General features: G+C 49.0%; 2 protein-coding genes across 2 annotated transcripts in view; one reads left to right on the forward strand and one right to left on the reverse strand.

The window, feature by feature from the left end:
* Positions 1 to 6,122: 6,122 nt before the first annotated feature.
* On the reverse strand, positions 6,123 to 19,399 carry ARMC6 (armadillo repeat containing 6). The gene is given in 8 exon segments (XM_056845176.1): positions 6,123 to 6,343; positions 7,033 to 7,170; positions 8,671 to 8,853; positions 10,052 to 10,197; positions 12,106 to 12,676; positions 14,261 to 14,334; positions 15,150 to 15,300; positions 19,384 to 19,399. Coding segments are annotated over 7 exon segments (1,446 nt in total). The 5' UTR covers positions 15,271 to 15,300; positions 19,384 to 19,399; the 3' UTR covers positions 6,123 to 6,130.
* Positions 19,400 to 23,531: 4,132 nt separating this feature from the next.
* The window catches only part of SUGP2 (SURP and G-patch domain containing 2), a 30,037-nt gene continuing 29,125 nt past the window's right edge, over positions 23,532 to 24,443 (forward strand). Inside the window, exon 1 of the mRNA XM_056845164.1 lies at positions 23,532 to 23,646. Within this exon, the coding sequence (XP_056701142.1) occupies positions 23,532 to 23,646 (115 nt within the window). The remainder of the gene's footprint in view (positions 23,647 to 24,443) is intronic.

The raw sequence follows: 24,443 nt of genomic DNA on the forward strand, positions 1-24,443 counted from the left end.
CCCTTTGGGTTGATGATGAGGGAGCCAAGGAATAGACAGTCTTGAACAATTACAATTTCCTCACTGTCATCCTGAAAGCTGAGTGATTCTCCAGCAGTCATTACTATTGTCTTCTTGATGTTCTGCTGTAGTCCTGAGTGATTCTCCTGCAGTCATTACTATTGTCTTCTTGATGTTCTGCTGTAGTCCTGCTTTGGCACTTTCCCCCTTAACTTTCAGCACTAGTGGTTTCAAGTCGCCACTGTTTTCGGCCAGTTATGCACAGAACTCCCAGTTTTCATCCACGCTAATCCTGGGTGGCCCCATTGTGTGGAATTATTAATCCGCATGCTGGGGTCACAGTTCGGTATTAGACGACTGATGGATAATTGCATTATTTTTAACTCCTGGGACTTGCATTGGGAGCAGGGTTTTTCCCCTTTGCTTTCTCTTGGGATTTCCTCCTCGCCTTCCACAGAGCCCACAAGATGTCCATAGACCACAGCCAGCCTGGGAAGCAAGCACTGTGCCCTTCTCCACCTGCCGTGCCACAATGCTTAGTGACGGTGGTAGTGGTGGTGGTGGGGAGTCTGGGCATGGAGTGCCATGGAGAGAACTTCATAGCATGCCTCCCCCCTACAATAACTTGGGGGCTCAGTTACACTCGCGGCTCAGAAGAAAGGTAGGCTCTGCCTTTCATGGTACAGAGCCACCGTGGTGTAGTGGTTAAGAGCGGCGGACTCTAATCTGGAGAACCAGGTCTGATTCCCCACTCCTCCACATGAAGCCAGCTGGGTGACCTTGGGCCAGTCACAGTTCTCTTAGAGCTCTCTCAGCCCCACCTACCTCACAAGGCGTCTGTTGTGGGGAGAGGAAGGGAAGGCAATTGGAAGCCAATTTTTTCTACTTAAAAGGTATAGAAAATCGGCATGTAAAAAACGATTCTTATTCTTGGGAGAGCCCGGTTCAGATCCCAATTCTACCATGAAACTCTCTGGGACAACTACAAACCTAGCCAAACAGGTTTGTTGTGAGCATAAGAGATGGAAGGCAGAACCGTGTATGGCACCCTGAGCAAACTGATTGGACGTAGGGTTGCCAACCTCCAGGTACTAGCTGCTTTGGCAATTGGACTCTATGTAATTGAAGTCCCTCTCCTCCCCAAACCCCGCCCTTCTCAGGCTCCGCCCCTCAATGTCCAGGTATTTCCCAACCCGGAGCTGGCAACCCTACTCCACAGACAAAAAGAGAGCTAGTGTGGAAGAACGGTTAGATTGTTGGACTGGAATCTGGGAGACCCCAGTAAGAATCCAGACTCATGCCATGGAAGCTTGCTGGGTGACCTTGGGCCAACCTCCCAGGGCTGTTGTGAGAATAAAACGGAGGAAAAAAGAACAATGTAGGCCACCTTGGGTGCCCACTGGGTGGAAAGGCCGGGTATAAATGAAGAAAATAAAAAGAGGGATATAAAGTTAATAAAAAACAAAAGAACAGGTTGCTTAGAAACCAGCTGGCTCAACTATGAGAAGGCTAATTGTGGGACCTTCTGCACGCAAAGCAGATACTTCACCCATGAGCCATGGCTAGGGTTGCCAGCTCCTGGTTGGGAAATACCTGGAGATTTTTGGGACAGAGCCTGAGGAGGTCAGGGAATGGGGAGGGGAGGGCCTTTAATGCCATAGAGTCCAATGGCCAAAGTGGCCATTTTCTCCAGGTGAACAACTGATCTCTATCGGCTGGAGATCAGCTGTAATAGCAGGAGATCTCCAGCTAGTACCTGGGGGTTGGTAACCCTAGCCATGGCCCCTCCCAGTAAGTGTCCCCCCCCCATTGCATGAATTTGCCTAGTCATACAGGGGTCCGTGCTTGGATAACAGCCATCACGATCATGCTATACACCATGAATTCAATTTCCACAGGACCGCTGCAGCGCGACTGGTGGTTTCTCAGAAGTGGGCCTGCGGTTATTGCAGACGGAGCCGCAGAAAGAACATGAAAGAGAAACAGAGGGAGAGAGAACCACGTGAAACTGCACGAGTCGGCGTCAGATTGTGGACGCCACGGCTTCAGAGTGTTGTGCCTAGAAAATGCTGTCCAGATTAGGTCAGATCGAAAGATAGCGCACTGGAGATCAGGAAGTCTTTTAACAGCTTTACTATTTAATGGTACCAAGTTAAACAGTGCAGAGCTGAGATGAAGTCTCTCCAGCCCAAGAGCATAAAGGAAAATCACCATAAAGAACTGCTGTTCCCCATAGAGCAGCTTTTATACAATTCTTGACAATGAATATTAATTAGATACATTCATAAGGTTCTCATGCTCTCATCCCTAACAACAATGCTGCATTAAACCAGTTCTTTCAGTCGAGACATGATCTTTCCCACCAAGATAACACTCTTAGCAAGGCACAAGAGAAGCCGGTACTGTCCAAGATGTTGCAAGTATTTAGAAATGTTAGTATATGTGTGTGCTTTTGTGCAACTGTTTGAATAGAGAGAACACAGGTTTTTTTTTTATTCTTAACACACATTTATCTACACGAGTGTTTTGTCTGAAAAAAGGAGGATTCCTGCACCTGCTTATGTACACAGGGCAGTTCATAGTGCCACAGGTAAAATACCTTTATTGTGGGCACTTCAAGAGCACAGTGGCAGACGGAGCCATTTGGGTTCCAAGAAAACTTCCAGCACAACAGTAATGGCAGACCTTTTGTGTGTGTGTATGAATCATAGAATTATAGAGTTGGAAGGGACCACCAGGGTCATCTAGTTCAACCCCCTGCACAATGCAGGAAACTCACAACTACCTCCCCCCCCCACACCCCCAGTGATCAGACGATGGCCAAGATGCCCTCCCTCTCATCATCTGCCTAAGGTCACAGAATCAGCATTGCTGACAGATGGCCATCTAGCCTCTTCTTAAAAACCTCCAGGGGAGGAGAGCTCACCACCTCCCGAGGAAGCCTGTCCCACTGAGGAACTGCTCTGTTAGAAAATTCTTCCTGATGTCTAGACGGAAACTCTATGGATTTAATTTCAACCCGTTGGTTCTGGTCTGACTTCCTGGGGCAACAGGAGTTACCGAGTACCAGCACCTGATCAGAGTACCAGCACCAGGTGATCCGAGTACCAGTACCAGCTCCTGTTCCTCAGGCAGAGAAAGACAGAGCGGAGCCGTGATATCTCGGAGAATGCAGAAAAATGGAATTGGATTGTTTAAGAAGAGAAAATTGAATGTTATTGATAGGGTTGCCAGGTCCCTCTTGGAAACCGGCAGGTTTTAGGGGTGGAGCCTGAGGAGGGCGGGGTTTGGGGAGGGGAGGGACTTCAATTCCATAGAGTCCAATTGCCAAAGCAGCCATTTTCTCCAGGGGAACTGATCTCTTGTCAGCTGGAGATTAGTTGTAATAGCAGATCTCCAGCTAGTACCTGGAAGTTGGCAACCCTAGTTAAGGAAGACCTAGATTCCTGTACTTGGTTCCTGCTTTATTAGTTGTATATACTTTGTTCAGTTTTGGAGCGAGTTCTGCTGTATTTTTTTGTCATTTGCTTGGTGAGTCACAAAACAGGAGTCTTCATCAAAGTGGGCATAGAATCAGAGTTGGGACCACCAGGGTCATCTAGTCCAACCCCCTGCACAATGCAGGAAATTCACAACAACCTCCCCCCCACGCCCCCCCAAGTGACCCCCTACTGCATGCCCAGATGGCCAAGATGCCCTCCCTCTCGTGATCTGCCTAAGGTCATAGAATCAGCCTTGCTGACGGATGGCCATTTAGCCTCTGCTTCAAAACCTCCAGGGAAGGAGAGCCCATCACCTCCCGAGGAAGCCTTTTCCCCTGAGGAACCCCTCTAACTGTCAGAAAGTTCTTCCTAATGTCTAGTTGGAAACTCTTTGGATTCAATTTCCACCCGTTGGCTCTGGACCGACCTTCTGGGGCAACAGAAAACAACTTGGCACCATCTTCTATACAACAGCCCTTCAAGTACTTGAAGATGGTTATCATATCACCTTTCAGTCTTCTCCTCTCCAGGCTGTCACGTGCATATAAAATCCAGTTAGCGTGGGCTCTGTTTATGCAGCCAACTCCAGCATTTTATTTGAAATCAGTCCACAAATTGAGACGTTACTCAATGTTTTTTCCCTGGAAGAGGCAAACAGCAGCTTAGACGCAGGAATAAGGAAGTCAACAGCACTTTACTTTCCCATCCAAAAGGAGGACGCGTGCATGAAGGGGGAGAGGCAGATGGGAAAGGGGGCTTGCCATTGTCGTTTTCTCATCCGGAGCAAAAGGCCCTTGCGCCTTTGAAGGAAAAATGTGCCCATTAGCATGACTGATGCCATTTTTTTAAATCTTCCTCAGAGCCAAGAATGAACTTTCGAACCTGAGGAGTTAGCAGAACAAGAAACCTTAGAAGCGGTTCCAGCCGGCAGAGCATCGCTGCTTATCAGTAGCCAAGGCCATAAGTCTATGGAAAAACATGTTTTAGACATGTGTAGTAGGCCATGACCTATGAAGGTGGGATTCGGTGGAACGACTGGATGCATTGTATTGCTGTGGCATGCTAGTGGTAGAAAATGAGGTGATGTAACAATGATGTAAAAAGGTGTATAAGTACATGTATTCAAAGGAGTGTGACTCAGAAGAATGCTTTGTAACTTTGTCGCTAGGAAGGATTCTTTGGCCATGGCATAATAAAGTTGTCTCAAACTTTTTACACCCTCCGAGTGAACAATTGGGATAGTGACCCCCCCCCCCCAGTTGGGAACCAAGTATTTCACCGTCGCCTTCTTCCCACAAGAGCCCCGTGGCACAGAGTGGGAAGCTGCAGTGCTGCAGTCCAAGCTCTGCTCACGTCCTGAGTTCGATCCCGACAGAAGTCGGTTCCAGGTAGCCGGCTCAAGGCTGACTCAGCCTTCCATCCTTCCGAGGTCGGTGAAATGAGTACCCAGCTTGCTGGGGGTAAAGGGAAGACGACTGGGGAAGGCACTGGCAAACCACCCTGTAAACAAAGTCTGCCTTGGAAACGTGGGAATGTGACGTCATTCCATGGGTCAGGAATGACCAGGTGCTTGCACGGGACGACCTTTACCTTTTTTACTTCTTCCCACAAGAGAGAAGCTGCCACAGAATTAACATTGAGGATCAGAAAATGATTTTGGCGGCAGAGGGAAAGAAGAAGAGTAGCTGGTTTTTATATGCCGACTTGCTCTACCACTTAAGGGAGACTCAAACCGGCTTACAATCGCCTTCCCTTCCCCACAACAGACACCCTGTGAGGTAGGTGGGGCTGAGTGTGACTAGCCCAAGGTCTCCCAGCTGGCCTTGTGTGCAGGAGTGGAGAAACAAATCCAGTCCACCAGATTAGCCTCCGCCGCTCAGATGGAGAGTGGGGAAATCGAACCTGGTTCTCCAGATCAGAGTCCACTGCTCCAAACCACCGCTCTTACCCACTACACCACGCTACTCTTCCTTGCTTGGAGGGCGACCGGGTGCTCCCAAGTGACACTCAGCCTAACCCCAGTTGAGAAGCTGAAGAAAAGCAACAAAACAGACACACATGTAGACTTGTACACCTTTGTTCAACAACACCATGATGACAACAAGAAAAGAGCTTGGTGCTCAGAGGCAGGGAAGAACATTGGAGGGGCACCAGAGTTACAGGGGGGGACCAGCGGCAGTTGCTATAGTAACAGAGGCCTAGCTGAGGGACAAACCAGCCTTCCACCACCCAACTTACAGCCATGTGCTAAACGGACGGTCACCCCTTCCTCCCCCGCCTTTCACCACAGCCCAGCTTTGTGGAACGAGTCGGCGGGCTCTGCCCCCTTTACGGCTGTAAGGGACCGGTGTAGTACGGCCCCACGGTGACGCCACCCTGTCCCGAGGGGCCAGCAGCTCCTCCAGAGCAAGAAGAGCTGATAAGAAATCCCAGGCGGGAAGGCGGAACCACGCACGAGAGAACACAGTCGGGGTACTGTCCATCCGGCCTAGGCAGGCAAATGTCCCTTGGTGATACCAGTGGCCGTGAGCTAGATGGGGTCACGCGGACACGCTCATCCCCCCCTCAACGACACAGCCCAGCTTCTCTCCAGCCTGCACCCCCTGCAAGAGCTCCGCAGGCCTCGCCCACCCGGCCGCCCCGGCGTCTCAGTGGGCGAGGCCTCCCTTCTGGCCGGTCCACAGCTCTCGCAGCTCCACCTTGCAGCCGAGGTCCCGCAAGGCTGCCTTGGCCACGTCGTCGCAGTCCCGGTGCGCCGCCCGGGCCTCCGTGATCAGGTCCTCAGCTCCCATCTCCAGGATGGGCTGGGAAAAGTCCCGGGTGTGGGAGACGAGGTTGCGGATCAGCATGCAGGCTTGTTTCTGCGGGGAAGGAGGGAAACCAGACTGGCTGTAATCATCATTCAAGAAGGAAGAGAAGAAGAGTTGGTTTTTATATGCCGATCTTCTCCGCTACTTAAGGAAGAATCAAACCGGCTTAACGAAAAATCAAGCTGGTTTACAATCACCTACCTCTTCCCTCCCCACAACAGACACCCTGTGAGGTCAGTGGGGCTGAGAGAGCTCGAAGAGAGCTGTGACTAGCCCAAGGTCACCCAGTTGGCTTTGTGTGGAGGAGTGGGGACACCAACCTGGTTCTCCAGATTAGAGTCTGCCGCTCATGAGGAGGAATGAGGAATCAAACCCGGTTCCACCAGATTAGAGTCCGCCGCTCCAAACCACCGCTCTTAACCACTAGATCACGCTTAATCCCACCTCCTTCATCAACCACTTATTCAATCAATGTACTTACATACCACCCCTCTCCCTTACAAATCTCTCAACACTCTTTACAACACTATAAGAGCTTTCACACACACCCCAAATACCTATGTGCAGCAGTGGGTGGGGTGTCCGAGCTGAACTGGGGTAAACATACGAACGAGAAGTAGAAACTTTCAGAAACAATTGTTTCCCTCCCAAGGACTTCCCCCTCAATTTTTCTGGTGGAAAAATTGGGACGTTTTAGGGTAACTCCCCCCCCCCCGCAATCAAATACCGCCCATCCGTACCTGCACAGTGACTTCCCTGGGATGCATCTTCATGGCCTGCAACGCAGCCAAGGCCCCCCCGCCTTCCATGATGACACGGCAGTTCTCTGGTTTGCGCAAGGCCAGCATGCACAGGGCCGCGCAGCTCTGCTCACACACCTGCCGGCGGGAGGGGACAGGAGGGGAGAGAGATGAGGCGAACCCAGAATTCCCAACCGTCACTCAAAAAACAGGGTCGTAAGAACGTAAGAAAGGCCACGCTGGAGGTGGTGTGGAACACAGGCAGGATGTGGTGACGGCTGCCAACTTGGAAGGTTTTAAGAGGGGAGTGGACATGTTCATGGAGGAGAGGGCTATCTATGGCTGCTAGTCAAAATAGATACTAGTCATGATGCATCCCTATTCTCTCCAGGATCAGAGGAGCAGGCCTGTTATATTAGGTGTTTTGGAACACAGGCAGGATAATGCTGCTGCAGTCGTCTTGTTTGTGGGCTTCCCAGAGGCACCTGGTTGGCCACTGTGTGAACTCACTGCTGGTCTTGATGGACCTTGGTTTGATCCAGCAGGGCTTTTCTTATGTCCTTATGGAGGATGGGGCTATCAATGACTACTAGTCAAATGAATACTAGTCATGATGCAAACCTGTTCTCTCCAGTTATCAGAGGAGCATGCCTATTGTATTAGGTGCTGTGGAACACAGGCAGGATAATGCTGCTGCAGCCGTCTTGTTTGTGGGCTTCCCAGAGGCACCTGGTTGGCCACTGTGTGAACTCACTGCTGGACTTGATGGACCTTGGTTTGATCCAGCAGGGCCTTTCTTGTAATCTTATGTTCAATCACTCTTCTTTTTCCTTTACCCTGTATTACTCTAGCCCCACCCCCACCCCTTAAAGCCATCTAAAATAAATGATGGGCTCTTTATGCAAATAATAGTTAAAATAATGTCTTTAAATAAGAACTAGCAGATTCGTTGGAGACAAGGACGGGTGAGATGAGGGATCCAGTTGCCACTTGGCTCACGTGGTGAGTTTGGGCCAGACACCTTACCCCAACCTAACCTGCCTCACAAGGCTGTTGAGAGGATAAAATGGAGGAGTGGAGAACCACTTATGTAGCCCCAAGATCCTTGGAGAAAGGGTGACATGAAGAAGAGTTGGTTTTTATACCCCGCTTTCCTCTACGGAGTCTCAAAGCAGCTTAAAATTGCCTTCCCTTCCCCTCCCCAGAACAGGCACCTTGTGAGGTAGGTGGGGCTGAGAGAGTTCGGAGAGAGTTGTGACTAGCCCAAGGTCACCCAGCAGGCTTCATGTGGAGGAGTGGGGAATCGAACCCGGTTCTCCAGATTAGAGTCCACCGCTCTTAACCACTACACCATGCTGGCACTCATCTCCCCCGTCCTTGTCTCTAGTAAAGATATGACAGATATGCATGTAAAAGAAAAATAACCAAGGCCAAAAATAGCAAAAAAAATTGCACTAAAAAGATATACAAAGCAGTTAAGATTGGGAAAAAATGTCTAAACAAAAATGACTTTAACTAGTACTTAAATGTTCGCATAACTGACGCAAGATGAGCAAAGCGTGGGAGGGAGTTCTGGGGCCATCTTGTGGCAGCGGGTCCCGGAAGACAATTCTGGCATCAGGCCCCACCTTGGCTCACCTGAGGGCTGCCCAGGTGGCGGCTCATGGCCAGCACGATGAGATCCGTCCCTCCGGCATTGACGATGGCGTCCTTCACGTCGTCGTTGCCCGCGATGGCCCGGATGGCGCTCAGCACCTGCTTCACCAGCTCCTGCATGCCGTGAGAGAAATTTGTCACGGAGTGCTAATTTTCCCCTGGCACCTATATACTAAACCGAATGAGTCATTTTTTTTCTTTCCAGTCTCTTCACGGAGCACTAGGAGATGTTTCGCGGAGCCTAAATGGGCCTTCAAACCCAGGGGCAGTCTACCTCTGTATACTGGCCCCCCCGACCTTTTTGAGCCTGTGGGCACATTTGGAATTCTGCCACGGCACGGTGGGCGCAGCAACAAAATGGCGGCTGCAAAATGGCTGGCTCAACAGGCAGAGCCAGCCACAAAATCCCCATGCATAAGGCAAAGAGCGGAACACGCAAGCTTGGTTTGTAGCACAGCAATTACAGAGCGTGTAAAGAGGTGGGGATGCAAATGCTTCCTGCTTCCCCGGAGCTCTTTCTGAGCAGAAGAAAGGTTTTTAAAAACAGAGCCTTGGATTCCACCCCCCTTTCAGATTGCTCCGTTTTTTGTTCTTACATTCCATTTTTGTGCAGCAGTTGGGTTTTGGGGCAGGGATTTTTTTTCCTCAGTGAAAAAAGCTGATAGGAAGAAAATAGATTCCTTTGAAATGTGGTGTTGGAGGAGAGGGTTACCGATTCCGTGGACTGCCAAAAAAACAAATCAGTGGGTTATAGATCAAATCAAGCCTGAACTGACCCTAGAAGCTAAAAGGACTAAACTGAGGCTATCGTATTTTGGTCACGTCATGAGACGACGAGAGTCACTGGAAAAGACAGTCATGCTAGGAAAAGTTGAGGGCAGCAGGAAAAGAGGAAGACCCAACAAGAGATGGATTGACTCAATAAAGGAAGCCACAGCCTTCAATTTGCAAGATCTGAGCAAGGCTGTCAAAGATAGGACATTTTGGAGGACTTTCATTCATAGGGTCGCCATGAGTCGGAAGTGACTTGACGGCACTTAACACACACACACACAAGCTCTACAAAGTAAAGCAGCATTTAAAGGGGCGGGGACTTGGTCTGAGGTTGGAGATTGCTGGTGCAGGGATTCCCAACAGGAAAGCGTGGGTCCAGCCAGCAACGAACCGCTGGTAAAACTCCCATGCATAAATGACCAAAATCTAGCCGCAAAGCCCTAACCAGGAACGTCACTTGCTGTCTGGGGTGTAATTGTGCATGCGCTGGCTCCAGAAGTCCTCAAAACAGAGTCTGAGATCACGACCCTTGGCCTATTCCCCCCGCCCCCTGCACCGGGGGTCTATCTCCCCACAGACAGAGAGGTACCTGATGGTCAATACAGTCGGCCAGCAATGCCACCATGAAGTTTAAGCCTCCGAGATCAACTATCTCCTGGCAAAACTCATTCCGGACAGCCAGGCGGGTCACAGTGGCACAGATTTCGCAGAGGACGCTGCTGTTGTCTGTGAAAACTGGAGGAAGAAGTAGAAGAATATTTCAAGTTTTCAAATTTCAAATACCTTTATTTTCATAGTACAATCTGCAGTATATAAAAGGATAAAAGTTAAAGTAAAACCAAATTAATATAAATCATTCCTTAATGTTGTGATTCCACTTTCGACTAGATTCCCATTGGTTGACTGCTATCATCAGAAATTTTGCCACATTTTCAGTTATCTCAGGAGCCTTATCAGCTAATAGTTTGTGAAGTATTTTCGTATTATTTGAGGTGAAGTTCAAAACTATAGGTTTTATGAGGTTTCCTCTTGGGGAATCATAAAGATGGCAGTCCAAAAGAATATGAGACAGGGAGCCAGGACGTCCTGCGCCGCATCTGCAGACTCTTTCAAAAAATGGAAGAATAAGACATTTCATGAATCACAAGCAGGGCTGCGTGCAAGAAGGGCACGGCACAAGGGGACTGTTCGGCTATATGACAATGGCAGCCGGAACGGTCCTGGCATCAACGTGGAAGCACGAAGAGATTCCTGAGATTGAAAAGTGGAGAGAGAAAATGGCAGAGTATCCAGTGATGGCAAAATTGACACATTTGGTTAACAGAAGACCTGAGGAATGCGTTTGATAAAATGGAAACCGTATACCGACTACAAGTAATCGCACCATGGTTATAGGGCGTTAGATAGCCAGAACGTTAATATTAGTATTTATAGGGAATGTAATAAGAGGGGTAGTATAAAGCAGATGTCTGTAAGCAGTAATTTTGAATTGAGTTTAAATATTGATAAACAATCAATAGTATATAGGCAGCAATGACAAAAGGTATTAAGAATAGCAATCTGATATTTGAAGCATTATCAATGGCTCTAAATATATGGAAGATATATTTTGTATGTATGGGTATGTATGTGTTTTTGTATGTATGGGTATGTATGTGTTTTATTTCTTACTTTAATAAAAAAAAATGGAGGGAAAAAAGGATACGGCGCAAGGATAGATGCAGGTTTTCTTTTTCAAAGGACAGTTTGTGGTGCTTCCCCTCCACCCATAATTTTTTATTAAAAGAAAAAAAGATTCAAAACACAACATGCTTACACCCGTACATACAGTGGTGCTTGCGGGCTAAAGTTGGCCAGAGGAGGGGCAACAAAAGATTTCCAGCCGTTGGAGGCAGGTGAGGTTTTGGAGCCCCCCAAAAAGGGGGAGGGGAACTTAACCCTAAAAAAAACAGAATTAAGTACCCAAAGGGTCAAGAAAGAAAGAAAGAAAGAAAGAAAGAAAGAAAGAAAGAAAGAAAGAAAGAAAGAAAGAAAGAAAGAAAGAAAGAAAGAAAGAAAGAAAGAAAGAAAGAAAGAAAGAAAGAAAGAAACATTCAAGGCCAAAAGAAGAAGAAGAAGAGTTGGTTTCTATATGCCGACTTTCTCTGCCACTTAAGGGAGACTCAAACCAGCTTCCAATCGCCTTCCCCTCCCAACAACAGGACACCCTGTGAAATAGGTGGGGTTAAGAGAGCTGTGACTAGCCCCAGGTCACCCAGCTGGTTTCATGTGGAGGAGTGGGGAATCAAACCCAGTTCTCCAGATTAGAATCCGCCGCTCCAAATCACCGCTCTTAACCGCAACTCCACGCTGGCTTGTCCTTTCCAAACCTGTTGCTACATGAAAACAGAGGCCTTTACAAACACTGCAAAATAAGAGAGATCTCAGGTTTAAGGTTTTGAAGGAGACATGGAAAAGGTGTCAACCTCTAAAAGAAACTGAAGTCCTAGAGTGACATCACATCCTTGCTGAGCGTCCTCCCCCAAATTCCCCCTTCCCCAGGCTCCACCCCCAAATCTCCAAGAATTTCCCAAGCCGGAGTTGGTAACCCAAAGACCCCGCATCTCTCGTTGAGCGGGGCACGCACACTCGGCGTCTGTCTACCTTTGGCTGCTTCGATGAGGATCCTCAAGCCGTCGTGCTCCACCACGATCATCTTGGCGTGGTCGTGGGCGTGGCCAAAAGGTACCCGGATGTCGTCGTCGAACGTCATGATGCGCAGCCCCGAGCAGGCCTCCCGCACGACGTCGGCGCGGTCCCCATGCCGAACGATAGCCCCGGCAAGGAGCTGGAGGACGCCGCCCTTCACCAGGTCCTGCCGGTTCTGCTCGTGCTTCAAGCAGGCGTGGCGGATGCCGCGGATGGCGGCAAAGGTCAGCTCAGCGTCATCCCGGCTCTCCCGCAGCACCTGCAACAGCAGCTCCTGCCCGGAGGCGTCGAGGAGGTCCGGCTGCCCGTCCAGGAGCACTGAGAGGGCGCCGAGAGCTTTCAGGAGCGAGCACCTGTCATTAGACGCCAGGCGGCAGGCTGCCAGCACAGCGGGGTAGGCCCCTTTCTGCCCCGCCAGGTAACGGACCGCCAGTTCCTGCCTGCACTGCTCCGCAAAGCTGGCCAGGAGCTCGTTGACTTTGGCAGAGTCAGAGTCGACGACAGCTTTCTGGAGAGAGTCCAACGTCTGCCAAAGGAAGCAAAACGGAAAATGTGAATTGCAAATTTTTGAGGCCTGCGGTAACGGTTGGAATTCTGGCGTGGCATAGAGGGCGCGGCGACCAAACGGATGGCCACAACATGGTGGCCGCAGGAGGCGGAGCCAGCCACAAAATGACTGCGACAGCTTAACTTTGGCAATACAGTGCAGATCCTTTTGCCGTGGTGGCAGTAGGATTTCCAGGTCCCTCTTCGCCACCAGTGGGAGGTTTTTGGGGCGGAGCCTGAGGAGGGGAGGGACTTCCATGCTGTAGAGTTCAGTTGCCAAAGCAGCCATTTTCTCCAGGGGAGCTGATCTCTATCGGCTGGAGATCAGTTGTAATGGCAGGAGATCTCCAGCTAGTACCTGGAGGCTGGAAACCCTACTCCCCAGGCTCCACCCCCCCAAATCTCCAGGGATTTTCCCACCTAGAACTAGCAATTTAGGGTTGCCAGCTCTGGGTTGGGAAACACCTGGAGATTTTTGAGGCAGAGCCTGAGGAGGGCGGGGTTTGGGGAGGGACTTCAATGCCATAGAGTCCAATTGCCACAGTGGCCATTTTCTCCAGGGGAACTGATCTCTATCGGTTGGAGATCAGTTGTAATAGCGGGAGATCTCCAGCTAGTACCTGGAGGTTGGCAACCCTAGGTGGCAGCCTGCTGCTAAAGAAACATTTTTAAAAATCTGCACAGCCCATTAAACCTCCAATAGTCAATCAGAAGCCTTGCTGGGCTACCTGGCCCCACCCACTTCCTAAAAATGCTTGGTGGGTGCCAGAAAAGGTGTCGGTGGGTGCCATGGCGCCCACGAGCACAGTGTTGGGGACTTCCGATTTACACAGCAGGTTTTCTCATCAGAATGGCAAGGCTAGTTCCAGGAACCAGACTATAAGGGCAGGAGAGGTTGAAGCATGTTGGCAAAGTTTATTTATTTAATGCATGTTTGTCCCACCTATCTCCCCAGTTGGCACTCAAAACGGCTTCTATCATTCTCCTCTCTTCATTTTATCCTCACAGCAACCCTGTGAGGCAGGTTAGGCTGAGAGAGAGTGACTGGCCCGAGGCCACCCAGCGAGCTTCCATGGGACAAGCGAGGAGTCAATCCCAGATACTAGTCTGACGCTCTTAACCGCTACACCACACTGGCTTTCAAGTGACTTCTTCGCTGATCGGGCAAAGGCAGAAGGGCAGGCTATTTGCATTTATCCCTGGAGTGGACCTACCAGGGGTTTCATTCTGCCCAGCAGCAGCAGAAGAAAGAAGAAGAAAGAAGAATAGTTGGTTTTTATATGCCAACTTTCTCCACCACTTAAGGAAGAATCAAACCAGCTTACAACCACCTTCCCTTCTCCCCCACCAACAGACACCCTCTGAGGTAGGTGGGGCTGAGAGAGCTGTGACTAGCCCAAGGTCACCCAGCTGGCATTGTGTGGAGGAGTGGAGAAATCAACTCGGTTCTCCAGCTCAAAGTCCACCCTCCAAACCAGTGCTCTTAACCACTACACCACGATGGTTCTTTGCGCGCTCCAGTTCCCTTCATCCTTTCCTGGAGTAGCCCCAGCTCTCCCCTCACCTGCAGAATGGCATGTTTCTGTTCTTGACCATTCTCATTGGGAGCTACCTTAACTATGTTGCTCAAATCCACACCTGTAGAGGGACGGGGGAGAGAGAGAGAGAGAGAGAGAGAGAAAAGATTGTATCAGGGTCCACAAAGAATTATTCTCACTTGATCCCCATACCTCTGCCCTGCCAAGTTGTATATCAACTAACAAATCTTAGAAGAAGAAAAGTTGGTTTTTATATGCTTCCTCTCGGGGACGTCCGCTGTTTATTTATATTTGAGTGGCAAATGCCAGCTCCACCACTGTTCGAGCTGGCTTACAACTGGAAAACATAAAATGCAACAACATTGCTTAGACCAGTGGTTCCCAAACCTTTCGGGCCACCGCCCCCTTGGTTCCACAAACTCAACCCCAGCACCCCCTACCCTATCCTATAAAAAGGATTATTCAAAACAGGGGTTTGCATGACTCACTAAAGAAGATAACAATACAATTTCAAAACAGTAACAATTAATTGCACATCTATTCAAACTCTAATTAAAACTTTTTAGTTGAAATTTATTCAACAGAACCGATTAACTTGATCCAGCGGTACCAGCTCTTCAAAGTCTGGGGAAAAAATTCTGATAGTTTCCACCAAATTTGCCAGCATGGTGCCATAGCTTGATCCATTGTAAATTAGTGAACAACACAGTTGAAGGGGCCCCACCTCTAGCGCCCCCCCCCCCCGCTGCCTCCTTGCCCCTCAGTGCTATAATAGCATCCCCGGCCCAAAGAATCCTTTTGAGAGCTTCCGGGGAACCTTCCGGTTTCCCCAGATGCAGCTTGAAGCAGCTGGCTGGCATTCCTGAAAAGCCCAGCTGCCCACATGGATTAAAATACACCTTCAGCAAACAGTACCTTGAGATTCAAATTGCTGGACAGCTTCCACCACTGCTTCTTCGGGATCCATGCCAAACTCGCTGATATTCTCCTGCACCACACTGTCAAAGGTCTCCTGGGTGATCCGCCTGTCTGCCATTTTGATTCTATGCAGGGCTGAATTCTTGGCCTGCAAGAGAGAAATGTGAATGGAGTTTATCTATGCTTGTGCTTCCTCTAAAACAAAAAGGCAAGCTGGAAAAGTACAAGGTTTTGAATCTAGGAGAACAAAGATTATCAGAAGAGCCCTGCTGGATCAGACCAGTGGTCCATCTAGTCCAGCATCCTGTCTCACACAGTGGCCAACCAGGTATGATGGAGGCCCAACAACAGGGCACAGAAGCCTTCCCCTGATGCTGCCTCCTAGCTCTGGGATTCAGAGGTGGACTGCCTCTGAATATGGAGGTTTCCATTAGTCACCATGGCTCGTAGCCAGTGAGAGACCGATCCCTCCACAAATATGTCCAGTCCCCTTTTAAAGCTGTGTAAGCTTGTGGCTGTGACAGAAATCCTGAAACTTGCTAAGGCTCAGGCATCCCACCGAGAGTGCCCGGGACCCTAGATGACGTTACACTGAAGGTAAACTGACTCTAGAAGCTCAAACGACTAAACTGAGGCTGTCGTATTTTGGTCACATTATGAGAAGACAGGAGTCACTGGAAAAGAGGGTCATGCTAGGAAAAGTTGAGGGCAGCAGGAAAAGAGGAAGACCCAACAAGAGATGGATTGACTCTATGAAGGAAGCCACGTGCCTCGGTTTGCAAGACCTGAGCAAGGCTGTCAAAGATAGGACGTTTTGGAGGACATTGATTCACAGGGTCGCCATGAGTCGGAAGCGACTTGACGGCACTTAACACATCACACAAAGGTATTCAGGGCCATCCCACATTGGAAACCTCCAACTGTCTTTTTCCCCTTTGGAATGAGTGAAATGCTTTTTTCAAACCAATTTTGGCTTGGTCACAAGTTTCAAGGCTGCTGAGCTATGCCCAACGCAGTTTTGGCAGGATGCCCCACTTATATTGAGAGAGGTCACCACTGCAGCAGCGAAAAAGCCCAAATTATCTTCCCTGGATGCAGCTCAGTGGCAGCCGTCCCTGCATTGACACTGTTGCGGGAACGCTCTTACCCAGAGACCCAATGGCGGGAAGCAGGTATCTTTACTCTGGAGCCAGCTTTGGCTCAGCAGATTCACACACCACAAAGTCTGAGCCCCCTTTTCAGTCAAACACTGCCTTATATATTTTACATGAAGAAGTAACAAGTTTCAGAAGTAGAAACGTTCAGAAACCAGTAACAGGGCAGGTGGGCACCACCTTCGGCCTTGCAAGGTACAGGCCTGTTGCGGGGGAGCTTTCACTCATTCTCCACCTGGCAACACGGTTCCCCTTTACTATAGCGCCATCTTCTTGATCCGTTTTGCTTGGATGGGAAAGATGCAACCTTTGCAAAGAATCTGAAGCTTCGAGAAACTGGCTCATGGTGTAGTGGTTAAGAGCGGTGGTTTGGAGCGGTGGACTCTGATCTGGAGAACCGGGTTCGATTCCCCACTCCTCCACATGAGCGGCGGAGGCTAATCTGGTGAACTGGGTTGGTTTCCTTGCTCCTCCACATGAAGCCAGCTGGGTGACCTTGGGCAAGTCACATTCTCTCAGCCCCACCTACTTCACAGGGTGTCTGTTGTGGGGAGGGGAAGGTGATTGTAAGCCAGTTTGATTCTTCCTTAAGTGGTAGAGAAAGTCGGCATATAAAACCAACTCTTCTTCTTCGTTTCAAGCAGACTCCAAGTGTCGGAATTACTGCTATGTGCTGCTCACCCTTTGCATGCCGAAGATCTATTCTCCCATTAAAGGGACTCATGTAGCAGCTGCTGCAAAAGCTCTGACTTTGTCAGAGACCCTGGAGAGTGGTTGTCAGTCAGAAGAGACACCACAGAGCTGGATGAACTATCATTTTTATTCTTTAGTCCAGCATCCTGTCTCACACAGGAGAGGAAAAAGAGTTGGTTTTTATACGCCCACTTTCTCTACCACTTTAGGAAAAATCAAACAGGCTTACAATCGCCTTCCCTTCCCCTTCCCACAACAGACCCCCTGTGAGGTAGGTGGGGCTGAGAGAGCTGTGACTAGCCCAAGGTCACCCAGCTGGCTTCAAGTGTAGGAGTGGGGAAACCAACCCGGTTCACCAGATTCCCCTCCGCTGCTCATGTGGAGGAGTGGGGAATCGAACCCAGTTCTCCAGATTAGAGTCCACCACTCTTAACCACTACACCACGCTGGCTCACCAGGAGCAGCTGAGTCTCAATGGCAGAATAACTGCTTTGCAAATACAAATCCCAGGTTCAACTCCCAGCATCTCGAGCTAAAATGATCAGGCAGCTGATGTTGGGAAAGGCCTCTTCCCAATCCTGCAGAGTTGCCCTATATTGCGAAAGGCCTACTCCAGAGTAAACTAGCATAGGATGACTTTTTTGCTATCAAGTCACAGCTGACTTACGGCAACCTCGTAGGGTTTTCAAGGCAAGAGACGTTCAGAGGTGGCTTGCCATTGTCTGCCTCTGCGTAGCAACCCTGGTATTCCTTGTAGATCTCCCACAGGATGATTGCAGTATGACAATTTCAGGTGGCTAACTGTGTTTCTCTAGCAGTAGGGGGGAAATCAAATGCAGCAGTGTCTTGTCGAACATATCCCCCACCGCCAGTTTTCATGAGTCAAACCTTGCTATGACAGGCAGTTAACCTGCAATAAGTCCAACCAAATGCAGTAGTAGGCTATACTTGTACATAAGCATGCATAAGCTCAGGTTGCAATATACATCACAGAAGAGGATACTCTGCATCAAATCTATTTGGATTTATGCATGAGTAAAGCCACCTGCAATATCCAGAGAGCCCCAAACCCTCTTACAGAGAAAAACGGCTACGTATCAATAAATGCTGAGAATATTTTAAGCATCTCTTCCTCCCTTTGACAACATTCCCCCCTCCCCAGCACCCACAAGCCTTCAGGTGGAGAGCAGATCCCAGATTAACAATGCAATGCTAAACACACAGCTTTCTAACCCCCTTTGGCTTCAGCTGACTTCAACCGTTATAACTCTGCTTAGGGCTGTATTGTTAAATTAGAAGAGAAGATTCTCTAATCAGCAGGGCCAGTTTTAGAGAAATGAGGTGGGAGGGGCTCAGTACCTTGTTGTGAAGGTCAGCTTTGGTGGAGGAGGAAAGTAAACAATCCAAGGACGAGGGAAGCTTATAAGAACATAAGAAAGGCCCTGCTGGATCAGACCAAGGTCCATCAAGTCTAGCAGTCTGTTCACACAGCGGCCAACCAGGTGCCTCTAGGAAGCCCACAAACAGGACTACTGCAGCAGCATTGTCCTGCCTGTGCTCCACAGCACCTAATATAATAGGCCTACTCCTCTGATCCTGGAGAGAATAGGTGTGCATCATGACTAGTATCCATTTTGACTAGTAGCCATGAATAGCCCGTCCTCCATAAGAACATCAGAAAAGCCCTGCTGGATCAGACCCAGGCCCATCAAGTCCAGCAGTCTGTTCACACAGCGGCCAGCCAGGGGCCTCTAGGAAGCCCACAAACAAGACGGCTGCAGCAGCATTGTCCTGCCTGTGTTCCACAGCACCTAATATATAATAGGCCTGCTCCGGGACAGAATAGGTATGCATCATGAGTAGTATCCATTTTGACAAGTAGCCGAATGAACAAATGCCTTTATTGGCATTGAAGCAAATTGACTAGGAGCCATGGATAGCCCTCTCCTCCATGAACATGTCCGCTCCCTTCTTAAAGCCTTCCAAGCTGGCAGCCAATCACCACATCCTGGGGCAGGGAGTCCCACAGTTCAACTACGCATTGTGTGAAGAAATTCATCCTTTTCTGCGTTTTGAATCTCTCCCCCTCCAGCTTCAGCAGATGACCCCCTGCGTTCTGGTATTATGAGAGAGGGAGAAAAGCTTCTCCCTGCCCACTCTCTCCATACCATGCATAATTTTATAGACTCATAGCGAACAAGATGGCTCTTATGGTCCCTTTCTCATCCATGAGTTGCACCTCTATTTGCCTAATTTATCCAGGTGGCAGAATATTTTTAAGCATATGCAGAGGAATATGCATATTCTCCCCTTAGTTATATTCTGGGGACGAGGCTTTATGTTAAGGTCTACCTTACGTATTGCAACCTTACCGCACCGCTTACCTGATGTATTCCTTGGTGCTCCCAATAACCGTCCTCTTGAACCAATAAGACAGTGCAAAAAGAGGTGCAGCTACAGGGGCTATTGAAGCACCTGCCCTAATCTTGGCCCCGCGCGGCCTCCATACAACCTCCCGGTGCCGCGCCCAGCTGTGTACCAGTCAGCCAATAGAAACGCCGGCTAGGCGCCATAAAGGATGTTTAACTACGCATGCGCGTGATCATCCCCTCGCTTTCCGGTTGGGGGAAGAGCGCATGCGTCATTGGGATTCGTTGGTGGGTGACTCTTTTCTTCCGTAACGCTGTCTATGCTTTTCCCTCAAGAGTTTTTTTTTTTTTTGAGGGGAGGGAGAATTAAATATTCGTCGTCGCGGGTGGCGAGTAGCGAAAAAAAATTCCTTCAAGGCAAGGCGGGCTTGTGCGCATGCCCAGCGAGAGACGCCCTCCGGAAAACCGTTTGGAAGGGGAGAGAAACGCTGAGGCCCCGTGCGCATGCGCCGGCAGGGGAACGCGGCTGTTGCGTGCGCATGCGTGGAAACGGCCCTTCGAAACGACTTGTTCTCTTCGCGTTATCTGCGCATGCTCGTGAAGAAGCGGCCATAGCAGGGGCGGGCAGGGGTGCTAAGCGCATGCGCCAAGAGGATTGCTCCCTATCTTATGGGATCTTTTTTGCAGAGGTGGTTGAGCGACAGTTTAAAGGAGGGTCGCGGGGTTGTTTAGGGGAGACCCTTCCCCTGGAGCTGAAGCGAGGAGGGGGCTTGCCTCATAGATTCTGGAGCGGGTGGGGGAAAGAGGAAGGCCTGGCTGGAGGAGCTGGGTTGCCAACTGACCAACGGGGAAACTGGGCCTGCCCTGCTCCTGTGCTGGAATCTGCAAGTGGAGCCTCTCCTTTGGTATGGCTAGCAAAAGTCGGTTGTGTGGGTGGCTGGCTGGGAGAAGAGGGTCAGGTTGCCAACCTCCAGGTGGAGCCTGGAAATACAGCTGATATTCAAATGATACAGATCGGTTCCTCTGGAGACAATGGCAGCTGGGGAGGGTAGACTCTATGGTATCACCTCCCTGCTTTGCTCCCTCCCCTTCCTGCCTCCCCCCCCCCCCGGCACCAAATCTCCAGGCATTTCCCAGGCCAGAGTTGGCATCCAGGTGTAGTGGTTAAGAGCTGTGGACTGTAATCTGGAGAGCAGGGTTTGATTCCCCACTCCTCCACGTGACTGGGGGTCGCTAATGTGGCAAACCGGGTTGGTTTCCCCACTCCTACACGTGAAGCTAGCTGGGTGACCTGGGGCTAGTCACAGCTCTCTTAGAGCTCTCTCAGCCCCACTGACCTCAGGGTGTCTGTTGTGGGGAGGGAAAAATGAATGTAAGCTGGTTTGATTCTTCCTTAAGTGGTAGAGAAAGTCGGCATATAAAAACCAACTTCTTCTTAGGATTGCCTACTGAGAAGGGATGCCAGCCTCCAGGTGGGGTCTGGAGATCGGCTGGAATCTCAAGGCGATAGAGATCAGTTCTCTTGGAACTGATGGTTTAGTGGCTGCTTCGGAGGTGGACTCTACTGAGGTCCCTCCCCAATCCCCACCCACACTAAGCTCCACTCCCATGTCTCCAGGAATTTCCTAACCTGGAGCTGGCAACCCTACTACTGAGTAAAGGGACAGCTGGCTTATCTGTTGCAATTAACAGTTTGATCAGCAAGTGAAGCTTGGCCAGAAGAGGCACAGGAAAGAACTGGGTTAAAATATTTACTGTGCGTATATTCTGCTTTCTCTTGTAGGACAGAAGGTCACGGATCGAAGGTGCTCGCTAGGAGGCTATCAGAGTTAGTTCTCAGGTGAGTGCGTCATGAAACCAGGCTGTGGCTACTAGATTTTTATTTATTTGTTATTTCAATTTATATACTGCCTTCTATCCCGGCCAAGGGATTTTGTTCATCTTGGAAAGGGGAGGGCTTTTTGTTCCTTTAACGGGAGACATAAGGAAAGCCCTGCTAGATCAGACTCGGGCCATCAGATCCTGCAGTCTGTTCACACAGGGGCATCCAGGAAGCCCACAAGCAAGACAACTGCAGCAGCATTATCCTGCCTGCGTTCCATGGCACAACTAGTAGCCATGAATTGCCCCATCCTCCATAAGAACATAAGAAAGGTATGATCAATTGGGCACAAACTTTGGGTCATGATATCCCTTTGGATAAGTGGGAAAGACTGTGGACTCGAGATTTAAAGGGCATCTGTGCTCAATGAATGAGGGAAAATGTTTATAAAATGATGTATGGGTGGTACCTGACACCTAAAAAGATGGCGAAGATTTATAAGGTGATATCCCCGCAATGTTGGAAATGTAATACAGAAATTGGTTCATTTTACCATATATGATGGACATGTGATAAAGTTAAAGAATTTTGGGACATGATATACAATGAGATAAGATTGATTATTCAGAACAATATACCCAAAACACCAGAGATGATGTTATTTAGTATGATACCGAAGAACATTTTGACTTAAAGAACATTTTTGATCTATGCCACCACAGCTGCAAGATTGCTCTATGCAGCTAAATGGAAATCGACGGACATTCCAGAGAAAAAAGATTGGATATTAAAAATGCTAGAACTGTTTGAGATGGCGAAATTCACTGCAATGATTAGCCAAAAAGACAATGTGCAATTTATGGGAGAATGGGAGGCTTGGAAGAATTACTGTGAACAAGAAATGCATATGGGGAAAATGGAAGGCTATTCTTTGATCTGATCCATAATGTAGTACCTTTATAATCGGTTGAAAGAAAAAAATAGATATATTATAAAGTATTTAAAGGTAATTTGGATGATTATGATAATATTAGGATCAGAAAATACAAACGATAGAGTATACAATTTTATTTTGAGGTAGACGGAGGTGGTGGGGAAGTGATTATATTAGTTAATTAACTTATATTTTCAACAATAATCTATGGATTTTTCTTCACTTTTATGATTTATTTTTTTAATTGTTGTCAAATTGTGGTTTATATATTTGAAAAATCAATAAAAATTATATTTAAAAAAAAACATAAGAAAGGCCGTGCCGGATCAGACCCAGGCCCACCAAGTCCAGCAGTCTGTTCACACAGTGGCCAGCCAGGTGCCTCCAGGAAGCCGACAAGCAAGACGGCTGCAGCAGCATTTTCTTGCCTGCATTCCACAGCCCCTAATATAATAGGCATGCTCCTCTGATCCTGGAGAGAATAGGTATGCATCATAGGTATATTCCCCAATTCAGGGAAGTGGGCAAGGATCTTTGAAGCATGGTTTCTGTGGTGAATTTACAACAGTTTCCACCTTGGAAGAGGAGCTGCTGGAGGAACAGGTAAACTGTGAGCCTCCCTTAAGGTGCAGGGCTCAGTGTCAGAGAAGGAAGTAAACGCAGCTGTTTTAGTTGATGGTAATTGCAAGCGAGGCTGTCCATGAGCTGGGGAGAGAGTACCGCTGGACTAGAAGAAGAAGAGTTGGTTTTTTATCTGCCAACTTTCTCTGCCACTTAAAGGAGACTCAAACTGACTTAAAATCACCTTCCCCTCCCCACAACAGACAGCCTGTGAGGTAGGTGGGACTGAGAGAGCTGTGACTAGTCCAAGGTCATCCAGCTGGCTTCATGTGTAGGAGTGGGGAAACCAATCCAGTTCCCCGGATTAGCCTCTGCCACTCATGTGGAGGAGTGGGGAATCAAACCCAGTTCTCCAGGTCAGAGTCCACCGCTCCAAATCACCGCTCTTAACCACTACACCTCGCTGGCTAGAGAGACATCTCCACTTAAGAAGAGCCCTGTTGTAGTGAACCTATCAACAGCTCACAGACATGCTGGTTAAAGAGAGCCTCCATGCTCAGAGGCAGTTTACCTCTGAATACCTGTTGCTTGGTGGCAACAGTATGAAGTGTCCTGTTCCTTCGTGTCCTTGGAGATCTGCAGCTGGCCCCCGTTGCAAGGAGTGGCAGGAGGGGAGGGAGAGATTTGGGGTTTGTTATTTTATCCTGGTTTTAACTGGAAATTCTTTTTGACTGTTAATGTAAGCGCCTTGAACGACACGGAAAGCAGGATAGTAATGCTTCAATAAATATGGCTCTGGGATGCCGCCTTATGTTTTTGTGACGATTGTATTGCCGCAGAACCGAAATGGCCTCCCGACGGATGACCCGTGAGTCCTTTGATGCCTTCATGCAGGCCAAGGTGAAACGCTACCGTCTGGACCGAAGTGACCCCATCGACGAGGCGCTTCATCAACTTAGAGGTAGTGTTTGCTGATCCCTTTGAAAGAGTTGGGTTGGTTCTGCTTTAACAGCCATCTGTTTGGTTAGATGCCAACGCTTGATGTTTATGCAACGCTTCTTAGTGTACAACTTGCTTTCTTCTTAGATTTCTCTGCCTCAGCACTGTGAAGCGAATCAGTGTAATTATCCCGCCAGTACAATCAGTTTAATACCCCCCCCCCCCAGGTGTGGAGGTGGTATGCTATAGGGGCCCGCACCTGCTGGAGAGTGGCTTAGTGGTGACAAGAACTGATCTGTGGAGCCAGCGTGGTATAGTGGTTTGGAGCGGTGGACTCTGATCTGGAGAATTGGGTTTGATTCCCCACTCCCACATGAGCGGTGGAGGCTAATCTGGTGAACCAGGTTGGTTTCCCAACTCCTACACATGAAGCCAGCTGGGTGCCTCTAGGAAGCCCACAAACAAGGCAACTGCAGCAGCATTCTCCTGCCTGTGTTCCACAGCACCTAATATAATAGGCCTGCTCCTCTGATCCTGGAGAGAATAGGCGTGCATCATGACTAGTATACATTTTGACTAGTACCCTAACCCTAACCCTCTCCTCCATGAACATGTCCACTCCCCTCTTAAAGCCTTCCTAGTTGGCAGCCATCACCACATCCTAGGGCAGGGAATCCCACAATTTAACTTTGTGTTGTATGAAGATTGGTTGTGGTAGGTTTTTTTTTTTTTAATAACCCTTTTCATAACATTGAGTGTTGTGAGGCTTTGAGGCTGATCTTGCTCTTTGGTCAGTAGCACCTTGGTAAGCAGCGGGAT

This window comes from Euleptes europaea, chromosome 2 (genome assembly GCF_029931775.1).
Source record: "Euleptes europaea isolate rEulEur1 chromosome 2, rEulEur1.hap1, whole genome shotgun sequence".
NCBI classification, from domain to species: Eukaryota; Metazoa; Chordata; class Lepidosauria; order Squamata; family Sphaerodactylidae; genus Euleptes; species Euleptes europaea.